The sequence below is a fragment of the Chelonia mydas genome, chromosome 9, assembly GCF_015237465.2.
Source record: "Chelonia mydas isolate rCheMyd1 chromosome 9, rCheMyd1.pri.v2, whole genome shotgun sequence".
In the NCBI taxonomy this organism is placed as follows: Eukaryota; Metazoa; Chordata; order Testudines; family Cheloniidae; genus Chelonia; species Chelonia mydas.
This window is the reverse complement of record NC_057855.1, coordinates 84,115,551-84,132,089: the sequence shown is the minus strand read 5'-3', so window position 1 is coordinate 84,132,089 and position 16,539 is coordinate 84,115,551. Positions and strand designations below refer to the sequence as shown.

Here is a 16,539-nt window from a genome sequence, read left to right as displayed (position 1 = left end):
TTTGCCACCACAGAACGCAGTGTTTTACAAAAGAGGGGTGAGCATGGATAGCCCCATTATTACATGTGGGGAAACTGAGTCACTGGGACATTAAATGACTTGCCCAAAGTCACCAGCAGAGCCAGAAACAGAACCCAGGTCATCAAGTCCTAAACTCTGTTCACTGGACTATCCTGCTTTTTCTACTAAGCTCTGTAGGTGGTGGATAAAGATTGAATATCCAGCCAGACTCTCTTAGGGACCTAGATGGAGAGCTTGATCTGCAAGGAGGCTACGTCCCTTTGGGATTTACCTTGATGATGGTGATAATTTTGTTAACTCTTTGTAACTAAACAAAGTCATAGTGCAGTTTTCTCATCAAATTTGTTAGCACCATCCAAGTACATGGATCAAAATTGATTATATTCCATTATTTAAAAAAAACAACAGGCTCTTTTAATTTTATTTTAGGCTGTTGTCTCTTGTATGGTCTCCCTGTAGATGTTTCAAAGCAGAATTATGCATGAGATCACAGTGTAGCATTTCTATATAACTACGTGTTTCCATTTTTCAAACATACTCAAAGCATTATTGCCACAGTATCCATTTTTCAAAACGAATCATAGAATTTTTTCTTAAATTCTGTCACCCTTATTCACCAGGGGCTAGATTCTGCTATCTGGACTCATGCTGAGTAGTACTTTACAAGGAGTCCTACTGGAGTCACTGGGAGTACTTGTGAAGCCAACGACTGCCTTGGCATGAATAATGGTGGTAGAACCTAGCCCTCTGTGATTTGTGGAATTCTAGGGTTTATTATTAACAAGTGTCTCAGGTGCACACGCCCCATGAAATGGTTTCAACTGAACAGTCACAAACTACTCAGAGAAAGGTCTATAGATGATAAAGGAGGAAAACGAAAAAGCCTGTTGACACGTTGATACGCTGCTGATAGGGGAAACAAAAAACCCACATAAAAAAAAATCAGTTGAGTTTTAGTTCATGTAAGCAGCAGCATCTGGGTTCTTTTCTCTCCAGACTTCACGAAGATGTTTGCAACAATGCTGAAGATAGTTGCAATTATAGCAGCCCTTTCAGGTGAGAAAAACAAAGGACATAAATAAAATAGCAGGTGAGCTTTGCCAGCAAAGTAGGAGTACATCAGAGATTTACTTCTAGCTGGAATGAAAACTGTGGAGATGATCCAAAGAAAATACCTTGTGGAATCGTAACAGACAGAATAGTGATTTAGTATTTTGTCGTAGGATACTATTTTATAGCATTGCCTACTGTACATTAATGCTTTGTTGCTGTAAATTGAGTAGAAGGCAAGAGTAAGCTTTAGCGTTTTCCAGACATCTCAAAATTAGATTTGTTCATGCTCTTGTCTTGTTTCTATGGGCTATATCCTTGGGAAATAATGACTTGGCGACGTTGGGCCCATGTTTCACTTTAGGCATGTGAATAATCCTTTGGACTTTATTGGGTCTACTCCTATGCTTAAAGTTAAATATGGATGCAAATCTTTGTGAAATCTGGGATTTATATGGTATATTAAGGCTTATACATTATTAATGCTTAAAGGAAGTTTAGTTACACTGAGCATTATTTTTAAGACACGTAGAAATAGACATTAAAAGCTTGATCCTGTGAGCTCCCAAGTACCCTCAACTGCTACTGAAGAAAATGGAAGTTGAGGGTGCTCACCACTCCACAGATGCACCTTGCAAGATAAAGACTTAGAGATGTTATTATTTCTTCTGGAGGTCACATGAACAATTTAAGCAGTTACTCCTGACTGTTGTTTATTATACACAAGTCTATTTTTCTTCTAAGCATAGCTAGTTACCTTAGAAGTGTTAAGTAACTCAGTGTTAGCAGAGGTGTTAGTGAAACTATTTGGTTTAAATTTTAAAACTACAGATTTAGGTTTCAAATGGTGCAGATGTTCAGTATGGCAACTCAGACTGTGTACATCAGCAGTGCAGGCCTCTGCAATTGCCAACATCAAGATACCAAATTACATTTGGTTTGTTAGAGATCAGGTGGGTGAGGTAATATCTTTTTTGGGGGGGCCAACTTCTGTTGGTGAAAGAGACAAGCGTTCGAGCTCCACAGAGCTCTTCTTCAGGTCTGGGAAAGGTAATCAGAGTGTCACAGCTAAATACAAGATGGAACAGATTGTTAAGCATAAGAAGTTAACTCATGTTGCAAAAACCCATTCAAAATGAAGTGGGCAATTAATACCTCTGCAGTCATAGGACAAAAGGAGAGTGAGGCCATGTCTGTACTTCCACTTTTGTGGGTATAACTTATGTTGCTCAGGGGTGTGAAAAAAAATGACAGAAGTGCCAGTATGGACAGTTCTGTATCAGTGGGAGAATCTCTCCCGCCGGCACAGAGCAGCTACACTGTAAGCTCAGTAGTGTACACTTGCCTTAGTGGGTTACAGATTGTTGGAATGAGACATACAATCAGTGTCTCTATTGCATCCACGATTTTTTAGCGTCTAGCAGAGTGTTTGTTTTCCCGCTTAATTTATTTTGTTACCATTAAAAACTATATATTAACTTTTTCTGTAGCAAGGAAATCTCTCATAGTTATGCCATAGAGCATGTAAACAGATTAAATACTTGTAAGGAAAGGCTTGCAAGATCACGCACATAAACTTACTCACAGTTTGTCTCATTGACTACCTGCATGAGCAAGGGCTATGGGATTGATCCTGCACCTACTGAAGTTAATGGCAAAGCTCCCATTGACTTCAGTGTTGTTGGATCAGGCTCTTTGGGTCCAGTCCAACAAACACACTAGTGAGCACTAGCTTGCTACCAACACTGGCTAGGAGCAGTCTCACTGGATGAGAAATGCTGGCAGGATGGTGGTTAATAGGGCAGGTTGGAATATTTCCAGCTAAATGTATTTTCATTGAAATACGCTAATTCGTCGCAGCCAAAACATTGTGCGGAGATGTATCGATTTCAGCAATGGTTTTGACAGGAAGGTTTCTGAGGTCCAGTGCTCTCTGGGCCCTTCTGACCACAGAGACAGAGAGAGAGAGATCCAACACCTGACCTTTTCAATCGGAACCCAGACATTTTGACACAAAGCTGTTTTGTGAAAATGTTTGAAAGATTTTGGTTTTGTTCTCATGTAAAACGAAAACCAATTTTAAAACATTGAAAGTTGTCCTCCTCCAGCCAGCTCTATGGGTTAATACCAAAGAGGATAGCTTAACACAAAAACCCAGACTGGTAGTATTATTTAATATTTATTTTATGCTCATAGAGAGGCCCCAGTCAGGATTAGAACCTCAGTGAGAACAGTGCTGTAAGAACACGAAGGAAGACAGGAAGGTCCCTGCCTTGAAGAGCTTCGAATCCATTTATAAAATATTTTCACTCATTGCAGTGGCTGATAAAGAAAGAATATTTAGATAATTAAAATATATCAGAATCTATGGTATTTCTTTTCACACTATGGATCGTATCATACTATGGATTATTTGAGCAGAATACCCTATTGATGTTAGTGAGGATGGAGTTCTGTTTAAAAATCGGTAACAGCCCCCTAAGAAAAAATGCACAAATATTCCTTCAAAATAAGAATATTTTGTACCTGGTATCTCAATCAATTGTAAGTGGAACAAGCCCATCGGGAGCATTATTTTCTCAATGCAAAGTTTTCACACCTAATTCTCACATAGGAAAGTACAGGAACCTTATGTTTTTCTTCAATGTGGAACATTTTAAGAATGGACAGATGCACCATCAGAATCCTAAAGCTGTAGTTTGAAAATTGGATTCAACAGTATAACAAAAACCCCATTCTGCTGAAGTCCAGACTGCTTTACTTTAATGATTTCTTTTTGATTGACAGATGAAATTCACATTAGCTTGTTGCCTTGTCTAACCTTTAGGGACCAATTCCACATTCCTTTCCAACTCTGATTAACTTCAGTGTGATAAATAGGTGCATAAGAAATATATGATCCTACTTAAGGTTTGAAGGATTAGATTTTTATTTGTAAATGTTGGTAAATGTCAGTTTCACCCATACATGCGCAAACCAATGAAAAAAATATTTCCCTCTATACTAATTGAAGTTTAGAGAAAGGTAAAGAAAGAAAAATGCTGCTTGAGAACTTATTTTGAATCTCAACATCTACTGGCATTACATAATTATTGTCTGACCTCCCTATAATTTCCCCACAACCGTGAAATTGATAAAAATAGAAAATAATGCTTCTAAATAAACATCTGGTTTAATTATAATACTTATTTTTAAAAAAAAATCAAATTTTGCCAAGCTTATCATACCTATTGCGCACCAGTAATGTATAAATTATACAGGCAAGAATTATGGTCAGAATTACAGGAAAGTATGCAAAGAATTGTGTTCAAACAGACAGTTATTATTTTAAATTGCAATAGACACCTTTAATGGTGTACTATATATTAAATATTTATTTTTGATCTCAACTCCATTTGTTTCATGTGGTATGTAGGTTGATCAGTTTTACAGAATTTCCTTTACCCCAGAAGGGGAAAACAATTCCAAAGATGATAACTTGACCATAAAAATAAATCCTAGTCTCACTATAACAATATATCAGCTCACCCTATCCTCTAGAACGGGGTAGGCAACCTTTGGCATGCATGCCAAAATCGGCACATGAGCTGATTTTCAGTGGCACTCTCACTGCCCAGGTCCTGGCTACTGGTCCGGGGGCTCTGCATTTTAATTTAATTTTAGATGAAGCTTCTTAAACATTTTAAAAGATTTATTTACTTTACATACAACGATAGTTTAGTTATATATTATAGACTTATAGAAAGAGACCTTCTAAAAACGTTAAAATGTATTACTGGCATGCGAAACCTTAAGTTAGAGTGAATAAATGAAGACTCGGCACACCACTTCTGAAAGGTTGCAGACCCCTGCTAGTGGTAAATCATACTTAGGGCTTTTTACATTTTTAAAGCACCTAATTAGCTCTTGCCACCATTGCCCCCAGATTCCATTTGGGAACAGCGCAAATACATAGATGTGCACCAGAGCCTTGAGAAGCACATCAAGAAGCTAAGCTATTAGAGGAGAAGAACTGAGAAAGGATGCTTGGATTCTAGGAATCTAGGCTCCACAGTTTAGAGGAACCAGGTGCAGCAGCGAGTGAGAGTTGGGACTGGCCTATCTGACCCTTGGGGACAAATGTTAAAAAGGGCCATATTGTCTGGGGTTGACGGTGCTGCGTGGTACCACTTGGGTGAGGAAGAGCAAGGAGCTATGATGGTGGTTGTGAGGAAGAAGTGCAAGGAAGAGCTGGAAAAACATTGGTTGCACAGGTGCTGGAACTAGCAGTGCGGGGGTTGGGGGAGGGGGTGCTGCTGCACCCTCTGGCTTGAGGAGGTTTCTATTATATACAGTGTTTACAGTTCAATGGCTCTCAGCACCCCCACGATCAAGATTGTTCCAGCACCTCTGATTGAATGATCTGGCTGGGAAATAAGAGTTCACGTTCCAGGCAGCATTGAGCACTCAGCTGGGAAAGAATGCAACTGTGTCGTGTAGACCAGGCCTAGGAAACTGAGATTTATTTTTCTTTTAAAAGAGGGCATGGAATTTTAGTGGATCTGGGTCCTATTTCATCTTCATCCCTCCCGAGCTACTAAATCTAGAACACTCATCCGATCACCAGGGAAAAAGTTATTGAACAGAGTGAAGAGGGCTATCACATGTCTCCTGCAGAGCAGGGGGTGGGCGGGAGAACCGTCCAACAGAACTCAAAGCAGTGTTTCTTAGTGTGCAGCAGCCCCTGACTGATCTCCCTTCACCATGCTTATTCCCTGCAGGCCACATCAGCAGCATGACTGTGACAGCTCCCCAGAGCATGGTGAACGTCAGTGTTGGTGGAAATGCCACTCTTCTCTGCACATATACAACAACTGGGTCTGTGGATTCACTTTTCATTCAGTGGAGTTTTTACAGTGCCAAAGAGAAACAACCTCAAACAGTAAGGAGAGATTTGTTTTTTAAAATTTATATATGCAGCTGTATATATTGTCTCTCTAAGGTCCTTATATGGCCCCTATTGCCATAATATCTGAGAACCTTTAATGGTTTATACTCAACACCCCTGTGAAATAGGGAAGTGCTAATAGCCCTATTTTACAGATGGCAACTGAGGACAGAGAGACTGACTTGCCAAAGGTCACACAGGAAATCTGCGGTGGAGCAGGAAACAACCCAGGTCTCCCGAGTCTCAGGCTAACATCCTAACCCTTGGGCTATCCTTCCTTCTCTGTCTGGCTGATGTTGCTTTCAATGCCATAGGTTGTTATTTTGCTTTCTTAAGATATTGGTAGGATCTAGACATTGAAAAGAACTAGTGGGTCATGTAATAGGAGGCATCTGTGTTCCCCATTTTAAGGGTATAATGAAAGCTCTTTCCCCCAGCACTTGTATCTCCAGGTCACTATAAAGTTTCCTCATAATATTATTCAGTGTAACCCGGAAGGCAGCGTATGCTAACTTCAGCACAGAGTGGGAGAATAATAATAGGGGTTTGTTCCCTTCAAAAGGACAGAAAACATCTTATCAGCCACTAAGTAAAATTTCATTGGCATGAAAGCCCTGTTAAGTACCTCCCAGCAGCACAAAGGCATCAGAAGAGCAGCAATATGCAGAGACATAGTCTCATATTGCATAGCAGCAATATGCAGGGATCACCAGATCATCTAAACATCATACCTACCAGGGTTAGAAGCAAATTACACCTACCCCTTGTCGGTAGGCACATGAAACCTGACAGGCAGTGGAACCAATGAGGTGGAGGGGGAACAGGATGTGGGGAGCCAGTGCGTTGGTTCTCCAATCTCTGAGTGCCATGGAGCTCCCTGCATCCCAGCATGAAATGTTTTGTGGTGAGGGCACAGATCCAGCCACAATCATGGTGCAGCTGGGGGAAGGGTGCACAGCAGCCTTTGGTAGCAGCACAGAGACCATTCTCAGGTCAAGGCACACACACACACTTGAACAAACAGATGACACCCTGGACCATGCCCGGTTGCTCTCCTCTGCGGCTCTAGCAGATGACCTTGCAGATTGTTTGAGTGGCTAATGATGACAACTTTCTATCCATACTTCTGCTGCTTCCCTGGCCTTCTCAAGAGGTCAGTTACTCCATCTTCTTTGTAGTAAAACCTAATCCATTCTACACCTCCCTTCCCCTCAGTGTAAAATACAAGGCTGTGGCAGCAGGTGTTTTGTGGCCATCATGAGACTTCTTAACGTAATCTGCATATGTCACAATAACTCTTAGATCAGTGTTTCCTGCTTCCTGGTTACGTGCAGGCCCGGTCCTCTGTATTCCTGAGTGCCCACAGTTCCGTCTAACTTCAGGGGGAATTCCCTATGCTCAGCACCTTGCAGGACTGAACCAATCTGCAGCAGCCTTTTCTCTATACAAGGAAATGGTGACTAAATGTGTCAATTCATTCTTTCTGTGCCCATGAAATACCCAGCTCTGGTGCCTTGTCATGGCCACTAGATACCTAGTCCCTTTGTCTTGCACAATTTCACTAACAGTTTCGTTCCAGAAATTCAGAGTTCTTGCTTAGGTGTTATAACTGATTTAAACAGATTGACTGATTTAATACAGACCGGTAATATTGTTGTTGTTGATCAGTTTAACTGTTGTATACTTTAAGTGATATGCAGGAGGTACACCAGCACTGGTAGATCCACAAATAGTACTTTTTTTTGTACTAGTTGTACAAAACTACAACTTTTTTGTACAACTAGTACAGATCATAAACTCTCTGAGGCAGGAACTGTCTGTATTTTGTGGATTGTACAGAATCTAGCACATCACTGGCATTAAAGAAGAAGAAGAATATATAGGCTTGAAAGAAATAGCAGTTTAATATAAAAATAAGAGAACTATCTGCCATACTATAGCAGTTAATAATAATTTGATAGCAAATATATCAGTGAGAAATATAAATTGTGGCCCAACCCTGCATTCCTTACTCTATCAAGATGTGTATACAGTACATTACCAGACTATATGAACTCTAAGAGTGACTAATTGTGTGAGTAAACATTGCTCATACCAGTAATCCTGTCCTCGTTAAGACTATTTGCATGAATAAAGGTTGCTCCTGTAATGGTTGTAGGATCATGCTCCATTTGCTAACGCAAGTTGTGTGCATTGCAGCCCTGTGTAATATAGTACTGTAATAGTCCAGTGTATTCTATTAAAATGTTAGTTTCACATTCAGACAGCAAGCACAGCACTCTAGTAGAATTCAAAAACATCCTTTTAGATTTGCTTAGAAACCACAATCTGTATTTTAGTTCCATTAAATTATTAATGCACAAAACCAACAAATAAAATATGTTTTCTGGTTGAAACTAAGAAAAATGAATAGATTGAAATTCAAAGTAACAGCTTTGGGCTTAGGGCTGATCAGAACCTTTCAAGAGATTCAGGCATGTGGAACCATGTATAGAATGGAACTGGTGGGGAGAAAACAACACCCGAGGTTTCTAATCATAAGATGTTGTGAATGTTCTGAGCTGACAATAACAACAAAGTGACTAAGATCCTAAATGCCCAAGGAACCACAAAGATCAAGCCCCCTTCAGGCTTCATCTGCTCTTACACACTTGGCACTCCCATGGAAGCTTTGTGCCCACCAGGAGGGCTGCATGAAACACGAGTGAGGAAAATTGCATCTGACTTTCCTCCTATAAGAAACCAAATACATGGTAAATTCATTTTCATGTCATACCAACCCCCCCACACATTTGTAATGGAGGACGTGCAGTTTTGTTACATAGAGTGGAATCTAGAAAGGCCAGAGTTTAGAGGCAAAACATCCTTGTGCTTCCATGGTAGTCCAATTAGGGCATTAGGCACAATCCTGCAAACACATGCAGACTTCCACTGACTTCAGTGATCCTACTCATGTGCTTAAAGAAAAGCATGTGTATGTGCCATTAATGTAGGATTGGGATCTTACTCTTTTTCTTAAATGCTTTTAACTGTTTGTTTAACCTTGGATTATTTCGCTGGGGCCCCTCACAATAGCGCTGTAATGCCTTACAGTTTTAAACAAGTATAATATAAAATTCATCATGCAAATGCAAGTAATAGGGGAAGGAAGAAAGGACCCTGACTAAAGCCAGTGGATTTTCACAGAACTATTTGGCATATATATCCTTTTAAAGAAACTCTTTACACTACACATTTTAAGATGCAATTGGTTTTTCAATCTTTCCTGAACTGTGCATGTATCTTAAATTAAATGTTCACATATTTTTATCCTCATCATCTGTTACTGTTAGAAAATGAATCCATGACAATGATGTGTCAGGTGTGTGTCTGCAGGGTTTATAACCAGCATATATAAATGGCACAGGCTAAGTGGGACAATTTGGGTAATTCAGCTTATGTTCAAAATTCTATAGTGCTAAACTATATCTGTGACACTCCCTTTTGTATAGATTAACCAACTGGCAAAAGTTACCGTAACATACATACAGTAGAATGGTACAATACAAGAGTACATTAAATATACCAGTATTGTAGCTTGTGCTATGCATTATAACAATCACAAAGTTGACCGATTTTGTCAGATTTTAAGTAAAAAAAATTTCCATCAAAACTTTTTTTTTTTTGCATTTAAAATGGCCTTTTGTCCCCCGAATGAAAATTTTTGTGGAAAAATTTTTCATTCAAAGTTTATCATTTTGCAACACCCAACAAAAACTAACCAACAAACACAACACATAGCCTGGATTTCCCCCCCCCCGTTTTCATATTTTAAAAAAGCCAGAACATTTTTGCAAAAATTCCTCCCCCCCACCTTTTTTCAAAAGCATCTGTAGGAAATATTTACCTTTCCCCATACAGTTGTAATTTTAACTGTCTCTGATATGTTAGCAAATGTTAGATATGGTAAGGGGGACTAAATACCACTCCACTTACTCATGTTGCAGATCTACTTGTATGAGTAAGAATAAGCACCTTTTGCCTGAAATATATAACATATACAGAGAAATTATCCTCAGCAGGTGTAAATCAACATAATTCTGTTGATTTCAATGGAACAATGCTGATTTACAGCTGGCCCATTGTTTCCACAGTAGCACTGAGTAATAGAGCAAATTCTACGGAACTTCAGGATTAATGAAGGCAAATTTGTGTCATTAAACAAGATCAATGTTTCAAGTACATAAGGGATCATTTAGGGTTGCCTTATCTTAAAGACCTAACATGATACAGCAATGAGCCATAGCTGCTCTCATTTTAGAAAAGTCACAGTATTTTACAGCAATGGCCCAAATACTACAGCTACAAGGATATTGGAGTGTTTAGGGCTTTACTGTAGAACATCATGGTAACTTTTTAAACTGTAAGGCTGGGTCTGACACTACTCCTAATGAAATCAGTAAGAGTAGGATCAGGAGTGCTGCCAATGTTAATTTAAGGTGTAAATCTTGTAAGGGTATATAGCCATTATACCTGGCATCAGGGGTAGATAGTGCTGCTGTTTCACAGAGTATATTCAGAATGATCCTTTAGCTCCCATTGTGCAGTTGCAAGGCTTCTTTTGCTATTTGTTCTGGTGTTTTCATATCCTGTTCTGCATCGCCAGCCATATGCAATGCTGGCCACAGGTGTTAGAGAGTTAAAAGCAAAGGCAGTTAAACAGGAGAAGATGAAATACCACAAGCAGGCTGCACACAGACAATGCTATGAGTAGGGGTGCAGCAAGCTGTGGAATAACAGGTGTTAGCAATGAGTATTTCATAGCAAAAGCAGCTATATATAAAGTGTAAATCTGGTTCTCCTTTGCTAAGTAGGCCACTGCAAAATATAAAGCCTCACCCTGTTCTTATCCTGAGAAGTTTCTTATCTCTTATGTAGTGTGTTACACCATTGAGTGCAATATGCATGAATAGAAATGAGATGTTGGTTTTTGTTCTGATAATATAAATGTGATAGGTTCCCCCTATTTCAACCAAACATTGTAAATATCAAATTAACAGTGTGATATCAGTGATTCTTTACCTGTTTTTCTCTCTGTTTTCCCCTGATCACCATGGCTGCGCAATGACAATATTCTGCACTTTGATAGTGGTTTCCAGAGGAGAGAATGGGAGTTAGGTACCTAAATACCTTTCAGGATCTGGCCTAGAGTAGTTAACTGACTGACCCCAAGTCACACATCTTGTCAGCAACACAGCAGGTGTGCAAACCAGAGCCCCAATCCTGCAAAGACTTACACACGTTTAACTTAACAAACCCTGTGTGTAGCCTCATTGACTTCAACATTAAGCATTTGCATAATGTTTGGAGGAGGGGAACCCAATGTCTGGACGCTGTAATTGGCTCTGCACAGGCAGACTGGATTCTGCCACATGAAGCCAATTGCAGGATCAGGGCTGAAATCTCTTGACTCCAAAGTCTATATGGACCTATTCTTAAAGTCTACAGTAATGCCCCCAAACCAGATTAAATATGTGAAAGGTGGAATTACAAAAGAGATTGTGTGCTGTAACCAGTACAATACTGTTGTTGATAGCAAGTTTAAGTTAAAATATTAGGAGAGTGACGGAAATGAATTTGACACTTGCCCTTACATTGCATGTTATACTATATTCAGTGGCAGAGTTTTCATTTTTTACAAAATCAAGCTTGACTATTTGCAAGTGGTGACATCACTGTCTTTGTAAAGATAGGGCTAAAGGACCAGAAGGGAAAGAATTTTAATAATAGGTGAAATTAATAATATTTTACATTTATTTTCTGTATCAACTTTCATCCTGAAAGATAACAAAATGCTTCCTGCATCCCTACTATGAACAAACACCATCGCTAAAACAGAGCCACTCTGGGGGCAAAGGAGACAACTAACTGGTGCACAACCTACTGTGCAATAGCTGGGGAGGGGAGATTTTGGTTCAGGACACTGGACTAGGCTCTGACTCCTCTAAAGGATTCCAAGAGATCTTGCAGCAGTGTGCTGTGTGCACACACAAACCACTGAGAGCAAGAATATCCTTCCCCCGACCCCAGAGTGGTAGCAGGGGTGGCCATATCTCGTCCTCCCAAGACCCCATCATCAGACTCCAACTGATGGAGACTGACAACACTCATTGTATATAGCCTGTTTGCAGCCTGGTGGGCTCTTTGCTGAGTTACAAGAAACACTCCCTGAGGGGCTAATAATGCTGCCTCCACATTACGGTCAGTTCCAGTTCAGGGAATGAGACACAACCACCAGGAAATCAGACCAATGTCTCTTGCATAGCTCTGTAGGCAGCTTACTAATTAGGCCCTCTCCATATTATAAGAAAACTTCTCTCGGGCCAAGCCTGATTTTAAAATTGGATTTATCAAATGCAGAGTTTGTTGTCATGTACATAGGACTTAGATCACTGAGTTGGCACCACTGGACCATTCTCTGCAAAGTGGAAACAAAACAGTTTCTAATTATGAGGGATAGGGTCGGATTGGGATCTGAGTTGCAACAGAGTCATTCTGGGATAACACCGCTGCTGGCAATGGAATTATTCTGTATTGACACCACCATAACCAATTTCATCCAAGCCAGTGGAGTTACCTCTGATTGACACTGGGGGAACGAAGATCAGAATCTGGCCCGTAAAACAACAAGAAAAGTGAACCATGGTCTTGGAAAAAAGCAAAAGTACCAAGAGTCTAGAGAGACAGGAATCAGAAAGAGATCAGGCCTTATCTGCTGTGCTTAGAGCAAACAATTACATTATGCACTTGGTTTGTGTAATTTTAGACATAACTCAGTAATATCACAATAATGCACCCTCACTCTACAGCTCAAGGTTTAAGACGTATTGTGAAACAAGAGTCTGCCTACAAATGCTGCTGAATGACCCCTTTATAACTTTATAACTTTGCTAACTTCACTGACTTATTCAGAGCAGTTGTATAGAGAGGGTGCTCTCATGTTCTGTATTTTTGTGTGAACATTCAAAGTCACATTAAACTCTTAGATCAGCACATTTCTACTCAAATACAGCATTCCCCGTGCCGCAAAATTCAGAGTATGGATGAAAAGTCAGTCAATCATTGTCAAAAGATGGTGTATGTGACAGATGCACGGGGGAGATGTAGCTGGAAACACCAGGTTAGTAAAAATCTTTAAAAATTACATAGTTTCATTTTTCTTACCAGGTTGGAGCCATAGAAACATTGTTCTATATTGAAATCCTAATGCCAATACAAGAAATGAGGTGAAACAGAATAAATGCCCTATTTTGACTTTTATTTTTTGCCCTGATTTTTATTGCACTTTTCACAGCCAGAACATCAAAGTTATTTGGCTGTAGCTTTTGTTTTTCCCACAGCTCTTCTGTGTGGCTCGACTAGGGCCTCAGCTGCATGGTATTCTGTCCAAAGAGCTGTACACCATCAGCCTCCGCATTGTGTCTGAGCAAGTGAGGTTTGAATTCAGATTTCCCTCACAGGAATCGAGGGTGCACTTTCTGATGAGATAACAGTGCAAGTTGTAAGTTGTGTTGCGTGCTTTCCACATCATTGTGCTAAAGAGAGGCAAGCTTCATCAATGGCAAACGCACAAGAATTGGATGGGGAACTGATGGTCTAACTTTTTCAGTACAATCTGTTCTTCGGAACCCTGAAGAGCTGCGGCTACCACACACTCTTGGTACAAGGGCTTTACATGGGGGCAAGAACTCATTTCTGCTCCCTCCTGCTTACACTCAGGATAGAGCACCATTTGTGGGAGTGCAGTAATAGAGGTAGGCTGTTGTCCCATGCCAATGGAGTTCAGAACATCCACCATAAAGCAGGGTGCAAGCTTCACATTCTGCCCTGGCAGGAGGGATATAGAGGAACTCAAATGTGAATGCAGAATTGGTTTCCTCCAAAGTAGCCACAGTAGCTATCCATTGTTCTACCTCCAATCCACACACCTCCAGAACACCATTTGACTTCAATGGGATTTTTCTTCCAAACTGAGCAGGAAATAGCCCACTGTACATTGAAGCTTAATACTACTTATTAGAGTCCTGCATAGCCAATGTGGAAGAGAAGCCTATTTGTGCTTGGTGCATTACTCAAGAACATTTCAGCCACAGGTATGTGCCATATGGCACAGTGAGGGTGAGAAGTGACCTGATCTTCAAGCCCTTCCTGCATCACTGAAAGCTGGCCAAGGGCTGCTTTGATTTACATCGCTAATTTCCAAAGATTTCAGCCCTCCCCTGTCTCCTTGCTGTACTTTATAAGTTTCCTAAGATGCCTCCCCACACCAATTCTGACAACATGCAGCAGAGACAAGAGGCCTGCAGTCATCATTAATTTTTTTAATTAACCTGCACAAAAAATCTCAGAATCGATGTATCAGAGTCCTATCATTCTCTGGCAGATCACAGTGTAACCAAAAAATGTGTGGAAAGGAAGCTCAAGTTGCCAAAGACATTTGGGGCCAGATTTTGATCTCAGGCATGTGATATAAATCCAGAGTAACTCTGCTGTAGTCAAAGGGACTCTGGTGAAATCAAGGGAGTTAGTGTGGATTTAACCCTATATAGCTGAATTGAGAATCTGGGCCTTGGTCTCTGATTAGTAGTTAAGATCTATGGCATTTGTTCTTTAACTAGTGTGTAAGATATTTAAAGGGAATAATAGCTGAATACATTTTTTTCTTCGCTGTTTTTTAAGTTCTGTTTAGACTCAGACCCTGGAGTGATGCAATGGTGTCAGAATGATAAAGAGGTTGATATGGGTTCTTCTCTGCCTTTATTTCTGGTGTGGAAAAGAATCTAGCAAAGTAATTAGAGAAAATGCTAATCAGAAAGTGATGAAACAGTGCAGTGTGGCTGGATCTTCTGAGTACTCAGTCCTGGAAGTCTGCAGCCCTTTGATTATAATAACATAGATTGAAATAATAAGGGGAGTGCCCCAGTTTTGGTGGTTGTCATCACAGGTAGTGCTGTAGAATGGCATTATCTTATGGGAACTGGGTGAAGCAAGAGGAAGAGAGTGGGACAAGAGAAGAAAAGTATCCGTGTCCCCAAACAAGTCCATAGGGAGCAAAACAGAATATTGGACGAGCTAGGGGTGAGACAGTGTAGGGCACATGCCATCCCCAGGGCCCTTTGAATAAATGCTGCAATGTAGACTCAGCTGAGATGGAGAATCTTTATGAATAAAAAATACAAATAAAAAAATGAAGTCATGGGGTTCCTCCCCTGAAAACAATGAAGTACCTGATGCAACTACTTACATTTGAAGGGAGAGGAAGCTGATGGAGGAAAGTCTCTTCTCTGCTGAAGGGGACAGGAACTCAGCAGGGGTCAGATACACTTGTGAGAGGGAAGAGATGGATAGAGGACTCCGAGCTGAGATTCCTCATTCTCCACCATCGGCTGCTGCTGCTTCTTCTGCTAGTAGGCAGGGAGCCCCAGCTAGTCCCCACATAGGCATCAGGTTTGCCTGATGCCCCCAATTCAGATGAGTCCTCATCTCTCTAGCCATGGAGGAGGGACAGCCAGTATATGAGAGAGATGACTGGCTCCCTCAAGCCAGTGTGAGGGAGAAGAGGGAGGAGCTGAGCTTCCCCATGCTCTCCCTTATTTTAACCCCTGTTTGCAGCCCAAATCACATGCAAAATCACAAGGATGAATTGCTACAACAGCCTTGAAAACATACAACACTAAATTCTTCTCTCAGTTTCACCAGCTCCACTGACTTTGTTCAGCAGGGAAGGGAAAATGTTGACTTCAGTTGTGTGGAGTGGAGTTTGGAGAGCTGGATAATGAAGTCCCTTCTACAGCCGGGCAGATGCTTTCCTAGAACCAGGGCTGTTTGTCAGAAGCAGTGTATGCAGGAATGGACAGGTGACAAATACATCTAGGAGTGACAAATATGTCAGTTTGTCGATTCACAAATGAGTCACCACAAGCATCTGTTCATGTGAAAAGTGGAAAGGCTTCATTTCTACCTGACACTCATATCAGCAAACCAGCCTCCAATGAGAGGCAGCACAAACACAGTGTTTGTTTCACTGACAGAGAAGCCATTTCACCAACGCCCACATATTCAGCTCATCAAACCTGACCAATGTTCCACTGGAGCATGGTATAGGGGCATGCACAGTGGTCTCCTCTGGCTCCACTAAGCATGTTTTCTTTTCTCCTTTTTATGAAAGTAATTAAAACCAAGATGATGCAGGAAAAGTTGGTGCCCAGCTTGTAGGCACCTATTGCACCACCATGTGGAACAGCCAGCTTCAGGAAGGACCTTTGGACTCCAACTCATCTGATTGGCCAAGACTATCAGAGAGACGGAAGGCCTCAGATTCATGCTTTCTTGAACACCTCCTACTGGTTTATCAGTGGAATGTGATCCCAGGTTTGTTATGTGGCAGCTGATGTGACGGACAAGGAGACAGTGCTCCTACTTCCTGCCAAAACAGGGCAAAATGGCCTTTGGCCATTTTGTGGCTCAGGGCAAATGCACCACAAAAATGCAGCAGGTTACTG

The 16,539-nt window shown here is 40.8% G+C and overlaps 1 protein-coding gene across 5 annotated transcripts in view; it reads left to right on the top strand.

The window, feature by feature from the left end:
• Positions 1-946: 946 nt before the first annotated feature.
• VSIG1 (V-set and immunoglobulin domain containing 1) overlaps positions 947-16,539 on the top strand; it is a 31,289-nt gene continuing 15,696 nt past the window's right edge. For 2 of the 5 annotated variants that reach the window (XM_043523000.1, XM_037908892.2), the window contains exons 1-2: positions 948-1,077; positions 5,832-5,992. In XM_043523000.1, the coding sequence (XP_043378935.1) occupies positions 1,029-1,077; positions 5,832-5,992 (210 nt within the window). In that variant the 5' untranslated portion in view covers positions 948-1,028. Of the gene's footprint in view, positions 1,112-5,831; positions 5,993-13,049; positions 13,158-16,539 lie in introns of all 5 variants that reach the window. The other 3 variants (XM_037908890.2, XM_027822517.3, XM_037908891.2) reach the window with 3 other exon arrangements.